Genomic DNA, 14,237 nt, shown 5'->3' with positions numbered 1-14,237 from the left:
CATAATATATTATATGATAAAGGCTTAATTTTCTTTACATATAAATAGCTCTTGCAAAGTAATAAGAAAAATATGATCACCCAACCGAACACATACTTCATGAAACTGCTCATCTTCACCAGAGTAATTTTGGAAAAAGTCACTCTGGTTCCCCTATGAATAAACAGTGGGGGTGAGGATGGGTGGGAAAGGAGGCTAAGATAGGAAGTGGGGAGATTGGTGATTGCCGTTGTAAGTAGTTAATCTCTTTTTAGTCTCTGCTCATTTACCTTATTGTTCCCTTGAGAGCACTTACTGCTATTTATAATTACTTGTTTGTTATCAGCTCTTTGAGAACAGGGACCATGTCTCCTAATCACCACTGTACGTCCAGATTCTAACACCATGCCTCACACATAGGTCTTTATTCATTAAGTGAATTGTGCCATATACTTCTATAGCCATTAAAGAGAATGTGATAGATCTCTGTCCCTGTACGTATCAGTCTTACGGGGAGGAAAAAGGCACTGTTAGAAACTATGGGTACAGTATGATTCATCTCTTTTTAAATATGTATATTATATGCATGAGTACTTTTCCAGAAAGATACCAAAGTTAATAGTGATTGCCTTTAGGAGGAGAGCAGAGGTAGGGTAGTGAGGAAGACTGTTCACTGAGAATCACTTGGTATCATTGGTATCTCATCACGTTTGAATTTTTTTTTACTCTGTGCATGTATTATTATTTCATTAATAAAGGTAAAAAAATGTTAATGCCCCAGATATCAACTAGAGAAAAAAGGTATGACTTCTGCATCAAATATTAAAAATATATTCAGTATTTACATAGAATTACTATGTAGTAGTACGTAGAACTACTCCAGCATATAATTCTTAAGCAAAACCAGTAAATTCCAGATCTTTTCTTTTTTAAAAGCAGATCTTTTTCAGGTTTGTGCTTTTTAAATTCAAGCAGCAATTCTTTGATCTGTTTTTTCTTGCAGTGTTTTCCCTTCAGTCATTGAACAAGTCCCTGCAAAACCAATTACAAGAGTCACTGAAGAGCCAGGAATTACTACAGAGTAAAAATGAGGAACTTTTAAAAGTGATTGAAAATCAGAAAGATGAAAACAAAAAATTTGCTGGTATATTTAAAGAGAAAGATCAGACTTTACTTGAAAATAAACAGCAATTTGACATTGAGACAACAAGAATAAAAATTGGTATGTATTTGAATTGTAGTTTTGGTCACAGTTTTTAAAAAGAATGAAGAAACTGAAACTTTTTTGTGGTTTCAGAATTGGAGGAAGCCTTAGTCAATGTGAAAAGCTCTCGGTTTAAGTTAGAAGCTGCTGAAAAGGAAAATCAAATTTTGGGAATAACATTACGTCAGCGCAATGCTGAGGTGGCTCGCCTGAGAGAATTAACCAGGTAACGTTGACTTTTTTTGACTAACATACCTCTTGTCAGATTATTTATAGAATAATCATTTTAGAAATGATTTTAGCCTGCTCTCTTTCCCCCTTCGCTCTTATTTTGTTAGTAATTTCTGATGATGTTTTCTTCGACTCTAGTTAGATATGGAAATGCCAAACCTGGCTCAGTGCCTTTCTAAACCATGTGATTCCAGGAAAAGGGCTCTTGTAAGGAGCTTCAGCTTTTTGTAGGTAAGCTGAAGACTAATTTAGCAAATGGTGGGGAGCCCTCTGGCTCTGAAGTCAGGGAGAACTGAATGGAATCCCAAGCTCTACCATGTACTGGCTGTGACTGTAAGCAAGTCATTGACCCTCTGTAAACCTCAGCTGTGAAGTGGGGCATGATTAGGGTTGATGGGAACACGAAGAAATCACTCACGTGATGCTCTGAACACAGAAACCCTCAGGCCAGGTGATCTCAGAAAAGTCATTTAGCCGTTTTGGGCCCCAGTCATTTCAACACGAAAGTGAGGGAGTTGGCAGCAACCCCTAAGAGCCCTTGCTTCCTTAATATGTCTTTTCTTTTCTTTCTTTCTTTTTTTTTTTTTTAAGATTTTATTTATTTATTTGACAGAGAAAGATCACAAGTAGGCAGAGAGGCAAGCAGAGAGAGATAGGGAAGCAGGCTCCCCACTGAGCAGAGAGCCTGATACAGGGCTCAATCCCAGGACCCTGAGATCATGACCTGAGCTGAAGGCAGAAGCTTAACTCACTGAGCCACCCAGGCGCCCATAACACGTCTTTTCTTAAATCAATAAAATCACCCCAATTTTTATAAGATGTGTACTTTAAAAGTTCAGTTTTCTCTTGAGACATTTGTTAAGAATTGGATTTCCAACTACTTATTTAAATACTAGAGGAGAAGTCAGTGATTTTAGGCCTGAATATCATCAGATCTGACCATGCATCTGAATGATCCTGGAGGTTCATAGTTCCAAATACTAAACAATTTTGAATATAAAATGATCTCCTTTATATTTCAAATGAGAAGATCTGTTTTGAATTACGAAGTTCTAGGAAAATAGATGAAACAGTGATATGTATGTATATATATAATTTATTAATTTAGTTTTATAAGCATATTTGAAATGATTATATATAAGCTATGTTAATATAGAAATAATGCTTTTTTCCACATTCATATTTCACTCAAACTCTTATTGAACAATGGGGACAAGCAAAAGACACTATATATCCATGTAGTGTTATAATTAATTGGGCTTTGGTCAGAGTTTCTAAAATGTTTACTTATACCACTCTTGTTCAAAGTAAAGTGAGAGAATGTCCCTCCTAATGAAAGCCTTTATAAAGTCACCAAAGGAAAGCATCTCCTCTTTTTTTTTTTTTTTTTTTTTAAAGATTTTATTTATTTATTTGACACAGAGAGATCACAAGTAGGCAGAGAGGCAGGCAGGCAGAGAGAGAGAGAGAGAGGAGGAAGCAGGCTCACTGCCGAGCAGAGAGCCCGATGCGGGACTCGATCCCAGGTCTCCGAGATCATGACCTGAGCTGAAGGCAGCGGCTCAACCCACTGAGCCATCCAGGCGCCCGCATCTCCTCTTTTTGAAACTCTGTTTCAAAATGAAATGAAATGAAAACTGTTATTATCAAATATTTATGGTAAAATAAATTTTAAGGTAAAAGAAGCTAGTCACAAAAGACCACATTTTATGATTCCATTTAATAGGAAATGTTCAGAAGAGGCAAACCCATGGAAACAAAAAATAGATTAGGGGTTGCCAGTGGCTGGGAGAAGAGGGGAAGAAGTGGGGAATGAGTGCTAGTGGGTATAGGGTTTCCTTTTAGGTGGTGAAAATGTTCTGAAATTGGATAAAGGTAACAATTACATAACTCTATGAATATACTAAAAATAACTCAGTCATACACCTTAAAAGGGTGACTTTTATAGGATATAAACTTTTTCTTGAAAATGCATTTGGTATATTGTCTATTTGGAAAAGAAAACTAGAACAGCAAGTCAGCATGGTCAGATTCCATGAGTGGTTGCGTAGGTGTCCCTGGGGGCTTCTCCTTATATAAAGGGCATGGTGTTCAGCTTCTAGCAGAAAATGCAATGGATGATCTAGTTGCCTGAGAATTTACTTTTAGTCTCACAGTCTTTACTTCATACTACTAAATCTAGCTCCTTTGTGAGCATGAAATCAGAAGCTGATGTAATCTTTTATTTATTATGTACTTTGATTTTTTTCCCCAATGTCTTCTCCCTCCCATATCTATTATTTTATTGATCCTCATCTATGATGAAAAGATTGTAATATCTGCATTTTCATGGATGAGAAAACTGGGACCATGTAAGTTCAATGTTGATAGAAAGTTAGTAGCAGAGCTGGGACTGAAACTCACATCTCTTAATCCCTAGTCAGATTTGCTCTCACTCTTGCATGTGACATGTCCTTAGCTAAAATAGTTTATTCCTGGTAACAACTCCATGCCTAATTTAGTCTAAGTGAAACTTAATGCATTTTTTTTTAACCTGAGAGATGGAGGAATAAAAAAGTGGATTAATTTGCTTATTCATTTATTCAACAAACATGTATATTATACTCCAGATACATACGTGTGAAATACAAAAATATTAAATCATTTTAGTTGCTGAATATCCATGTCATCAAGTTAAAAGCTTATTCTAGCACTTTGAGATGGATATAGGAAGATACATCCTTTTTAAAGAATAAACTTGACTGAATGCTATTTAACATGTGTGGTGCATTTGTGAAGAAAATTAATAATAAAAATGTAAGGGCAGTTTTCATAGTAGTAGTATAATTATTGTAGAAATTAGCATAAATGGAAGCCCAAGGAAATGAGGGGACTCGCCTGACTTTCATAGCTCATTGGTTCCCAAGCTGGTACCTGAGCCAAGATTTTATATTCCCTCTTCAGCCTCGCTCTTTGTTTTATTTTTTAATTTTAAAGATTTTTATTTATTTATTTGATAGAGAGAGATCACAAGTAGGCAGAGAGGCAGGCAGAGAGAATGGGGGGGAAGCAGGCTCCCTGCTGAGCAAAGAGCCCGATGTGGGGCTCGATCCGAGGACCCTGAGATCATGACCTGAGCCGAAGGCAGAGGCTTAACCCACTGAGCCACCCAGGCCCCCCTTGCTTTCTGTTTTAGAAAACATAGCTTCTTTCTGACAGAAGAGGAAGTGTTTTTTAGAGATTCTTCTATCTCTGTAAGAGATACCTTTGTACCTGCTCATTCTTTCAAAATAACAATCTGCCTTTTCTAGTGGTTTTTTTTTTTAGGAATGAAAAGGATTCACTTGCAACTAGAGCCTTAACATTCACCCTAACATAGAAGCATAGGAAATGAAAAAGGTCGTTACTTCTTGTATATTATCTGCTTTTAGAAGAGACTGTGTCTAAAATATTAGGTGGAAATGTTTTGGTCTCCTTAAGACTCTGGAGATTTTCCTGTCATGTGTTTTCCATTGTTGTAAAGGACCTTTGCTTTTCACACTGGGCATAAATCCAGCACCAGGACTACTAACTCACCCATTAGATTAACTGGCCTCTTGAAATGATTATAGAAACACAGAACGTCTTACAGGGCTTAGTACTACCCTTACATTTTCTGAAGATTTCAGTAACAACTTCAAAATCTAAGTATACCCACAGATGGCAATTTTTGCTTTTGTCAAAACAAAACAGAGAGTTCGTATTTGAGCTAAATTCACCCATGTTGGTGATTTATAGTATGTTTGGTGTTACCCTGTGCAATTTAGTTATTTAGGAGCATCTCCAGTACTATAGCTGGGCTACTGTGACCATGTTAACTTTACTTTTGACAGAGGGTAATGCAGCAGTATCTGACAATACAGCTAAATCTTCATGTTCAACTAGCCCATCCTTCTTCCCCATAGTCATATGCCTCGGTAAGATAGGTGTTTGTTTTTTGTATGTGTTTTAGATAGTCTCTTAAAGATTTCACAGAATTTCTGAGTGCCTTTCTCAGGTTGTTGAGGAGGGATAAAGGGACTAGTAGGTACATATATGAATTCTAAATAAATATCCTAAACCAGTTCTTAAAAAATATCCTCAACCATCTCTCCCTTCTTCAACCTTCAGTAATTTTGAAATACATCCTTATCACTTTTTCAAAATTTTACTACATGTTCTAAAACCATTAAAATGTGAAGGAAAATTAATATATTTTCATTAAACAAGTGGTAAATATTCTTATAGCTTCTAAGAACACTCTTACCAGTGCTGATACTTATTTAAATTAGTATATTTTTATAAATAGCTGAGAAGAAACCTTGAATGTCTTATTATAAAGATGTGTCAGTTTTCTAAGCATTAAAAATCAGCGTGTTTAGGTATATCCCACATAATAGAAACAAATAAATCTACTTTTTAGCTATTCAGGTGTTTATATCTCTTCCTTTAAAATTTTGACGTACTGTCATTTCTTTACTTACGGAGATTTTTCTTTTAGTTTCAGAGACAATGGTCAGTGACGTTTTTGTTTAAATCAGAAGCTTAGTAATTACTGTTAATTTCCAGAGTCAAACTTACTTTTTTTAAAGATTTTATTTATTTATTTGACAGACAGAGATCACAAGTAGGCAGAGAGGCAGGAAGAGGGGAGGCGGCGGGGCGGGGGTGGGGGAAGCAGGCTCCCTGATGAGCAGAGAGCCTGATTCAGGGCTCGATCCCAGTACCCTGGGATCATGATCTGAGCTGAAGACAGAGGCTCTAACCCACTGAGTCACCCAGGCGCCCCGAGATGAAACTTATTAATGTCATGTCCATTTCTTCCCTTTTTTGTCACTGATTTTGTTCACAGCAAAGATAAAATTTTTATTTAATTCTGGAAAGAAACCTCAATATAAGTATTCTTTCTAAAAACAAATAAAATGAAAAGTCCAGTATATAGACAGATAGAATTAATTAGTGGGTGATTATTCACTACAGCATTTTTAAAAGGTTCGTTCATATAACGTAGATTTTGTCTTTAATAATAGTTCATTAGCTTCTTGAGAGAGGTATGAGAAAAAGTGGTTAGGAGCCATTGCCATTTGAAGAGCAGTCAGAACTCAAATTATGTTTAAGATGATAGGGTAAGCCAGGTTAAGCCAGGTTGGAAAAAAATTTGTTTTTCCTTTTGTAGGAAAAAAAAACAAAACCCACTCATTCTCTATACAGAGATATAACCACTGCTGTTTAATATAGAGATTTCCTTTTAGTATTTTGTTTGGATATGTGTGACTATTTTACAAAAATAGTATTCTATCCATATTATTTATTGTCTGCTCTTTTAAGTTTAATCTTATATAATGAACATTTCTCCATCAGTGAATATTCCTTACAACACAACTATAAATGGCTATGGTGTGATTACAGCATAATTCAATCATTCTACTGTATTTGAAGATAAAGATAATCCATCTCTTTTCTATTATAAATTCTGTCTTTGTAAGTATATCTTGGGGTGTAGCCTCCTGCTGTATATATGTAGGATAAATTCCTAGAAGTGCAAATTATTGATCCAAAAATGTGGGATGTATGGGGCACCTGGGTGGCTCAGTGGGTTAAGCTGCTGCCTTCGGCTCAGGTCATGATCTCAGGGTCCTGGGATCGAGTCCCGCATCGGGCTCTCTGCTCAGCGGGAGCCTGCTTCCCTCTCTCTCTCTCTGCCTGCCTCTCCATCTACTTGTGATTTCTCTCTGTCAAATAAACAAATAAAATCTTAAAAAAAAAAAAAAAAATGTGGGATGTAGAAATATTTAAGACTTTGGATGTATTGCCAGTTTGTTCCCTGGAAGGGTTATACCAGTATACACTCCCACTAGTAGTACCTGCCTCTTCAAACTTCTTTGATAGTGGGTATTAATCTCATTTTATCATGTTAATTTGATAATCCAAAAAAAAAAATCACATTTTAAAAATTTGAACTTCTCCAGTTAGAATTTGAACTTTTAAAACATGCTTACTGGCTAGTTGTAATCTTTTAAAACTACCTGTTGATGTCCTCTGTATCCTTTCAAAATTTGATGTATTTCTTATTGATATATAAGAACTTATATATGATTCAATTCAAAAAGACCAAAAGCTTGGTATAAAATGGCTTTAATAGGACTACTAATAAAAGCTGCTTTCAAATGAACACCCAGAGATCCTGAAGCAGTGCTAATAAGCACTTTACCCTCATAGTTTATTATTTGATCTTATCTGATTTTCATTGTAATTCTGAAGTAGATATTTTCATTTTGCAGTTAAGGAACTTGAGATTCAGAAAGGTTGAATGACTTGCCCAAGATCACAGCTAGCGATAGGATTAGATTTCATTCCTGTCTGACTTCAGACTCTAAGTGGTTTTTCTTATATCACACTTCTCCTGGTACCTAGCTGTTGCTCATGCCTAATTATATCCTATAACTATCTCTAACGACCCTTTTTCCCCCAGGATTGTTCCAGTGCCCTTTGCATATATATTTTGAATGGAGAAAAATAACTTCATTACTAACAGAATCCATACCATTTTGCAATGTTGCGCAAGAATAAAACATTTCATACCCTAAGAGAAAAAGTTCCTAAACCTGTATTTTTAAATATCATTATATTCGATTTAATATAGACCAAGATATTTTAATCATTTGTTATTGTAATTTACTAATTCCAGATGCATTCTGGGATTTTGTGCTTTTCGTTGCTTTTTTCCTTGTTACAAACCAGGTGCTTGCTTCAGATCCTTTCTTTTAAAGATGACGTACAAATAAGCAGGTAAAAAAAGAATAATTAGTGTACTAAATTATTCTTAACAGAACTTTACAGAGCAGTATGGCAAGGCTTCTTTCAGATCTTAGTATGGACAGTGCTCGCTCCAAGTCCGGGAACAATCTTACAAAATCACTTCTGAACATTTATGAAAAACAACCTCAACATGACCCAATCCCTGCTCATAGTTCCATAATGAGCTACCTAAATAAGTTAGAAACAGATCACACTTTTACTCATTCGGAGCCACTTTCTGCCATCAACGATGAGGAGAACATGGAGCCAGATAGACCTTATGAAAGCGTTCTGCCCTCCAAAGGCCCTCAGCATAGTCACCCAAGGAACGCGGAGGAAGAAGCAGCCCCTGGGAGACCCCTGGGGTCTCCCCTTTCAGAAGAGGATACTGTTGAGGAGAGTGAAATCACAACTCTAATAGACCATGAGTGTACTCTGGATAATACAATTTATATTCCATTTGCTAGAAGCACTTCTAAAAAGAAATCACCGCTATCTACGAGATTATCCCCCCAGCCACAGATCACTGTGGCTTCGCCACAGCTGGTCAGCAACAGCGGTCTTGCCTCTGAAAAAGAAAACAAATTGCGTGCACCTAGAGTCTGTTTATCTTCCAGAAAGGAAGCCGAAGATGCACCTGAGAAACTAAGCGGGACAGCTGATATGGAAGACAAGCAGCTCCTCAAGAAAATAAAGGAAGCCATCTGCAAGATCCCAGCTGCCCCCGAGGAGCCGCCAGGGCTGGCTGTGTGTCCCCGCCCCGCCACCGGTCAGAGCAGCAGCTTTCAAGTGAGGGGGAGTGCTGTCTCCGACGGTAGCTTTTTAAATTCGGACTTGACGTCCGACTGGAGCATGTCTTCTTTTTCAACGTTCACTTCTCGCGATGAACAAGATTTCCGGAACGGCCTGGCAGCCCTGGATGCTAATATTGCCAGACTCCAGAAGTCCTTAAGGATGGGTCTCCTGGAGAAATGAACTCAGAAGAAAAAGGGATGGAGTGCTTCTTTTTAAGAATAGACGTTGGCTACATTGAATGTATATTTTAAATTCTGTAGAGAAATGATGTTTTATATTAATTATGTATGATAGTTGTATGAATAATAAATTTATTATTGGAATATATTGACATTCTGGAGTTTATATAAACAAGTCATCTTAAGAATTGTTAAGAGAGGAGAGTTGTAGATAACTGGGTAAGTATTCTAAGTAATATTTTATTTTAGTACTTTTTATTTTAGTACTTTGCTCTTAGAGGTTTTTTCTTACCCTGCTGGACTAAGGATCCAGGTCAGAAGGACTCTCTGGTTGTCCTAACAGATGGTAGGAAGGGAGTCTCTGGGTATAATTTATTGTATTCAAACTAGGCTTTCTTTTCTCTTTCAGGACTCCTGTTTGTTTGGGGGTTTTGGGGAGGGGGGTTGAAGGTTTTTTGTTTTTTTTTTTTAAGATTTTATTTATTTATTTGAGAGAGAGAGATCACAAGTAGGCAGAGAGGCAGGCAGAGAGAGAGAGAGGAGGAAGCAGGCTCCCTGCTGAGCAGACAGCCCGATGCGGGACTTGATCCCAGGACCCTGAGATCATGACCTGAGCCAAAGGCAGCGGCTTAACCCACTGAGCCACCCAGGTGCCCTCCTGTTTGTTTTTTAATGGCATTGTGTTTTTATACGGGATGCTCTGTGCTGCAGGCTAGTGTTGTTGGTGAGACATAAAAACATTTCTTTTAAGAGAAAAATGCCAGTATCTCCATCTCTTAAAAAACGTTGATTGGTCCAAGAGAATATAGATAACATCCTAAGTTAGCATATGGTTTCTTAAAACGTTGTCATTTTTATTTATTTTTATCCTTCATGGATGTTTAACGCCTATAAAAAGTAAAGTCCAACTGATAAGGAAATGCTAATAGATAAGTCTTAATTTGGGAAATTTGGTTTGTTTTAAATAAATGAGAAATATTTGGTTTTTGTCCTTATTATATTTGAACATAAAGGAGTTTGTACATCTTGCGCTGGTTATAATTCTGCCTTTCCAAACTAATTCCTTTTCAGCCCTTGAGCTGAGAATGTTCTCTGTTTTATGAATAATATGAACTAAGCTAGTCTCTGCTTCTCTCTACTAGCAACTCCTTAACTACTCAGTACCACCTCTGTCCGTGCAAGCAGCACACCGGAGCTGTTAGAAGCCCAAGCCCTGTGCTATCACTAATACTTCCTGGTCTCCGGCACATGTCTTCCCGCACACTGTTTGGGCAGGCCTCATCATTAAAGAGTTCTGCCAGCACCAGGACCACCTCCTCCTCCTGGTTTTTAAGTGTTGGTGCTACAACTTCTGAAAGACCCATATATAATCTCTTTGACATGTCGAGATTTTATAGGTAGGGATTTATTATGTCTAAAAATATTAAATGAACTTTTAGTTTTTGTCATAGAATTATCCATTAATATTTTAACGTTTCTTCCAGTATTCATAAATTAATTCATTGGTGTATTCGGAGGTGACAGTCCACAATTCTTTAACAGCATAAGTTACAAAGTACAGCTCGGAAATTTAAAACACAACAAGGAAGAAAACATCGTTCTCCTAAATATTCAGTTGTTACTCATATGCAGAAGTAAATTCTTAAGATTATTATATGATAATACAAGAAGAGTATTGTATTTTGCCCTTAACATAGGACGAGCATGCCTTTGTGCAAAGGAAAGTATTGAATGTTTATGGATTCACTTAATTAGGGGTTAACAATGTGATTGAAAAACAAATGAGGGTGCCCCTGGGTGGCTCAGTCAGATAAGCAGCTGCCTTTAGCTCAAGTCCTGATCCCAGGGGAGTCCCTGGGAGTTGGAGTTGGAGTCCCTACTCAGTGGGGAGTCTGCTTCTCCCTCTGTCCCTCCCCACCATTTGTGCTTTCTCTTTCTTGCTCTCTCACTCTCTCTCTGTCTGAAATAAATAAAATCTTTTGGGCACCTGGGTGGTTTAGTCAGTTAAGTGTCTGCCTTCAGCTCAGGTTATGATCTCGGGGTCATGGAATGCAGCCCTACTGCAGGCTCCTTGTTCAGTTGGGATCCTGCTTATCCCTCTCCTTCTGCCCCTCCTCCCCATTCGTGCTCTCTCTCTTTCACTCAAAGTCTTTTAAAAAAAAAAAAGAAGAAAGAAAAGAAATGAGACTGGAAAAGTCCTCAGGATGCCTTACCAGGAGCTTACTATTTATTTAATATAAGACACACACATGGCATAGAAACATGAAATAATTTGATTAAATCTCAAGGTGAATATGATTCTAGCAAAAAGGATGGGATAGACAATGAGCTTTACAAAAGTTTAGACTAGAAGGAAGCCTACAAATGGTACAGAAAGACCTAGAAGAGAAGAAACTTCATTCTGATGTTTTAAGAACATGTAGGATTTGAATATCCTGCGAATATCCTCACAATATTTACCTGATAAAGAAAGTATCACCAAAACGTGGGGCTTAAGTAGTATATTAAGAGAATGGTGGGGCGCCTGGATGGCTCAGTGCATTGGGCCTCTGCCTTCAGCTCGGGTCATGATCTCAGGGTCCTGGGATCGAGCCCCGCATTGGGCTCTCTGCTGGGCAGAGAGCCTGCTTCCTCCCCTCTCTCTCCCTCTGCTTCCCTCTCTGCCTACTTGTGATCTCTCTCTGTGAAGTGAATAAATAAAATCTTTAAAAAAAAAAAAAAAAGAATGGTAAGTACACCAACCTGACTAACAGAGGGATCAAGGTTACTACAGTTGACTCTTGAACAACACAGGGGTTAGGGACACCCAACACCCCCTCTATGATCAAAAATCCATGTATAACTTGACTCCTGAGAAACTTAACTACTAATAGCCTGCTGTAATCTAGAATCCTTACTGAATATAAGGACCTATCTAGCAAGAGGCTTCCATTAAGGTTAAACAATAACCTTGTTGTTTAACCCTTAAACTGTCCCTGCTCCCCTTCCCCCAGGGGACTTACTTAAAAACAAGTCCTGGAAACCAAACCTAGGTAACAAAGCTCAAATACAAGGGTGGGTCAGGCCAGGTGGAGACATCCGATCAGTGGGGGGATGCATACTGTCTCCCTAGTTACCAAGGAGTATGGGCCCCTCTCTTTGGACACCTTTTGGGTGCCAATTCTGACCAAGGTGATAGGCTGGTTCAAATGTCTACTAGGGTAAATTGTAATTCAGTTGGTCACCTAGCATCACTGGGCAGCTTTCTCTGTGTGTTACAATTTCATTGGCTACCTGTGTGTGGCCAGACCCAACCGCATGGCCTTTGCCCTTTGCCCTTAAAAGCTAGTCTGGGAAACAGAAAGGTCGCCCTCTCTGTAAGAGGTGTGGCCCTGGCCGGTCAGTTTGATTCTTGATGCTTGCCGTGAAATAAAGCTTTGCTTGACCTTCGCTTTATATCAGTCTCACTCCTTTAATCACGGACCCATTTTGGGGGGCATAATACTGATAACATAAAGTTGATTAACATTTTTATGTTACATGCATTAATATACTGTATTCTTAGACTAAGCTAGAAAAAATGCAAAGAAAATCACATTGACTAGAAAATATATTCACAAAGCGATATTATATTTACCAGAAAATCATGTATAAGTTGATCTGCACAGTTTTTGTTTTGTTTTGTAAAGATTTTATTTATTTATTTGTAAGAGAGAGAGAGAGCGAGTACAGGCAGACAGAGTGGAAGGCAGAGTCAGAGGGAGAAGCAGGCTCCCTGCAAAGCAAGGAGCCAGATGTGGGACTCGATCCCAGGACGCTGGGATCATGACCTGAGCCGAAGGCAGCTGCTTAACCAACTGAGCCACCCAGGCGTCCCGATCTGCACAGTTTAAACCTGTATTCAAGGGTCAGCTGTATATGATAATGGCAACAGTAGATGATGAGCACAATTAGAAGAGTTAGGGTCAGACTAGAATGTCCTGAGCTCCAGGCTGAGGAATAACCATTAACCATGAAGTCTTAAGTGTTTGGGTATATTTGGTGGTAGTGGTTTGTTTTTAATTGAGGACCACCAGATAAAACTGGGTGTTCTCAAAGTTGCATAGAGTGATTGTACCTAAAGAGTAGACGTGGGGGAGGCTGGAAACCTCCTGGAAAGCTGTGGCAGTAGACCAGACAAATTGACAAGCCTTTGGCAATAAAGGTGAAAAAGGAGAAACAAACAGAAAATTTTTCAATAGGCTTGGTGACTTAACAGAAAATGAAAGAGAGAAATCAAAGATGACTCCAAGTTCTTCGATTTGATCAGTTTAAGTCACACTGAGCAACATCTCAAATGAAAAAGTTCGTGGTCAAGTTCCAAGTCTTGATAACAGTACTGATAATGGAAGAGTGGGATAAAAAGGAAAGAAAGTATGCCTGTTCTCAGTAGTCCTCTTTAGATCCTCACGCAAGAAGTTAGTGTAGCTGCCTCTTCATAGTCTCAGAAGGGTCAGTCTGGCTCCAAATCCCAGCCCCTTCACAAAGCCGTTTCAGATGTTCCAGAGTGTGAAAAACAGAGTAGTGGAGTATCCCCCAGCCTCTTGACAGAGTGAACTTAGTGTCTCCTTGATAAAAATTGGGTGTAAGATGGGAAAGAATTGTCCTCAAGCATTTTGTAACTGTTCTGTCCTCTCTTGGATTGGTGTAGGTAATGTACAAACGTCACAATGGATTTGGTATTTGTGATGAAAATACCGAAGATGAAAGAATCTGGTTCTGTGACCAAGTTTAGAGATCCTAAGGGATAAAGAAACTCAAGAAGTACTTCGTACACATTCTTCCTTTATTGTCCCTTGGAGTTGAGTAAATCTTGCAAAAATCTTTTCTTTTCATTAATGACATTTATGTCAAGTGCCTTAAAATTCATAAAAGCTGCCTCAACACCTTGGAAAGGAGGGCAGAATTGCAACGCCCAGTTAGATAGAAAGGGCATGTGGCCAAGACACAATTTACCAAGTATGTACTCCTCACATTGTGGGGCGACCTCTTCAGCTAAGATTCCTTCATTCAATGAATAAGTGAAATGAAAGCTC

General features: G+C 38.2%; 1 protein-coding gene across 5 annotated transcripts in view; it reads left to right on the top strand.

Annotated features, from left to right (window-relative positions):
- The window catches only part of CCDC14 (coiled-coil domain containing 14), a 49,831-nt gene extending 35,839 nt beyond the window's left edge, over positions 1-13,992 (top strand). For 3 of the 5 annotated variants that reach the window (XM_059162879.1, XM_059162881.1, XM_059162880.1), the window contains 3 exons: positions 983-1,201; positions 1,277-1,409; positions 8,242-9,329. In XM_059162879.1, the coding sequence (XP_059018862.1) occupies positions 983-1,201; positions 1,277-1,409; positions 8,242-9,184 (1,295 nt within the window). In that variant the 3' untranslated portion in view covers positions 9,185-9,329. Of the gene's footprint in view, positions 1-982; positions 1,202-1,276; positions 1,410-8,152; positions 9,330-13,852 lie in introns of those variants that run through there. The other 2 variants (XM_059162884.1, XM_059162882.1) reach the window with 2 other exon arrangements.
- The last annotated feature ends 245 nt before the right edge of the window (positions 13,993-14,237 follow it).

Source organism: Mustela lutreola, chromosome 2 (assembly GCF_030435805.1).
Source record: "Mustela lutreola isolate mMusLut2 chromosome 2, mMusLut2.pri, whole genome shotgun sequence".
NCBI lineage: Eukaryota > Metazoa > Chordata > Mammalia > Carnivora > Mustelidae > Mustela > Mustela lutreola.
The sequence above is the reverse complement of the archived record's forward strand: the minus strand, read 5'-3'. Positions and strand labels throughout refer to the sequence as shown.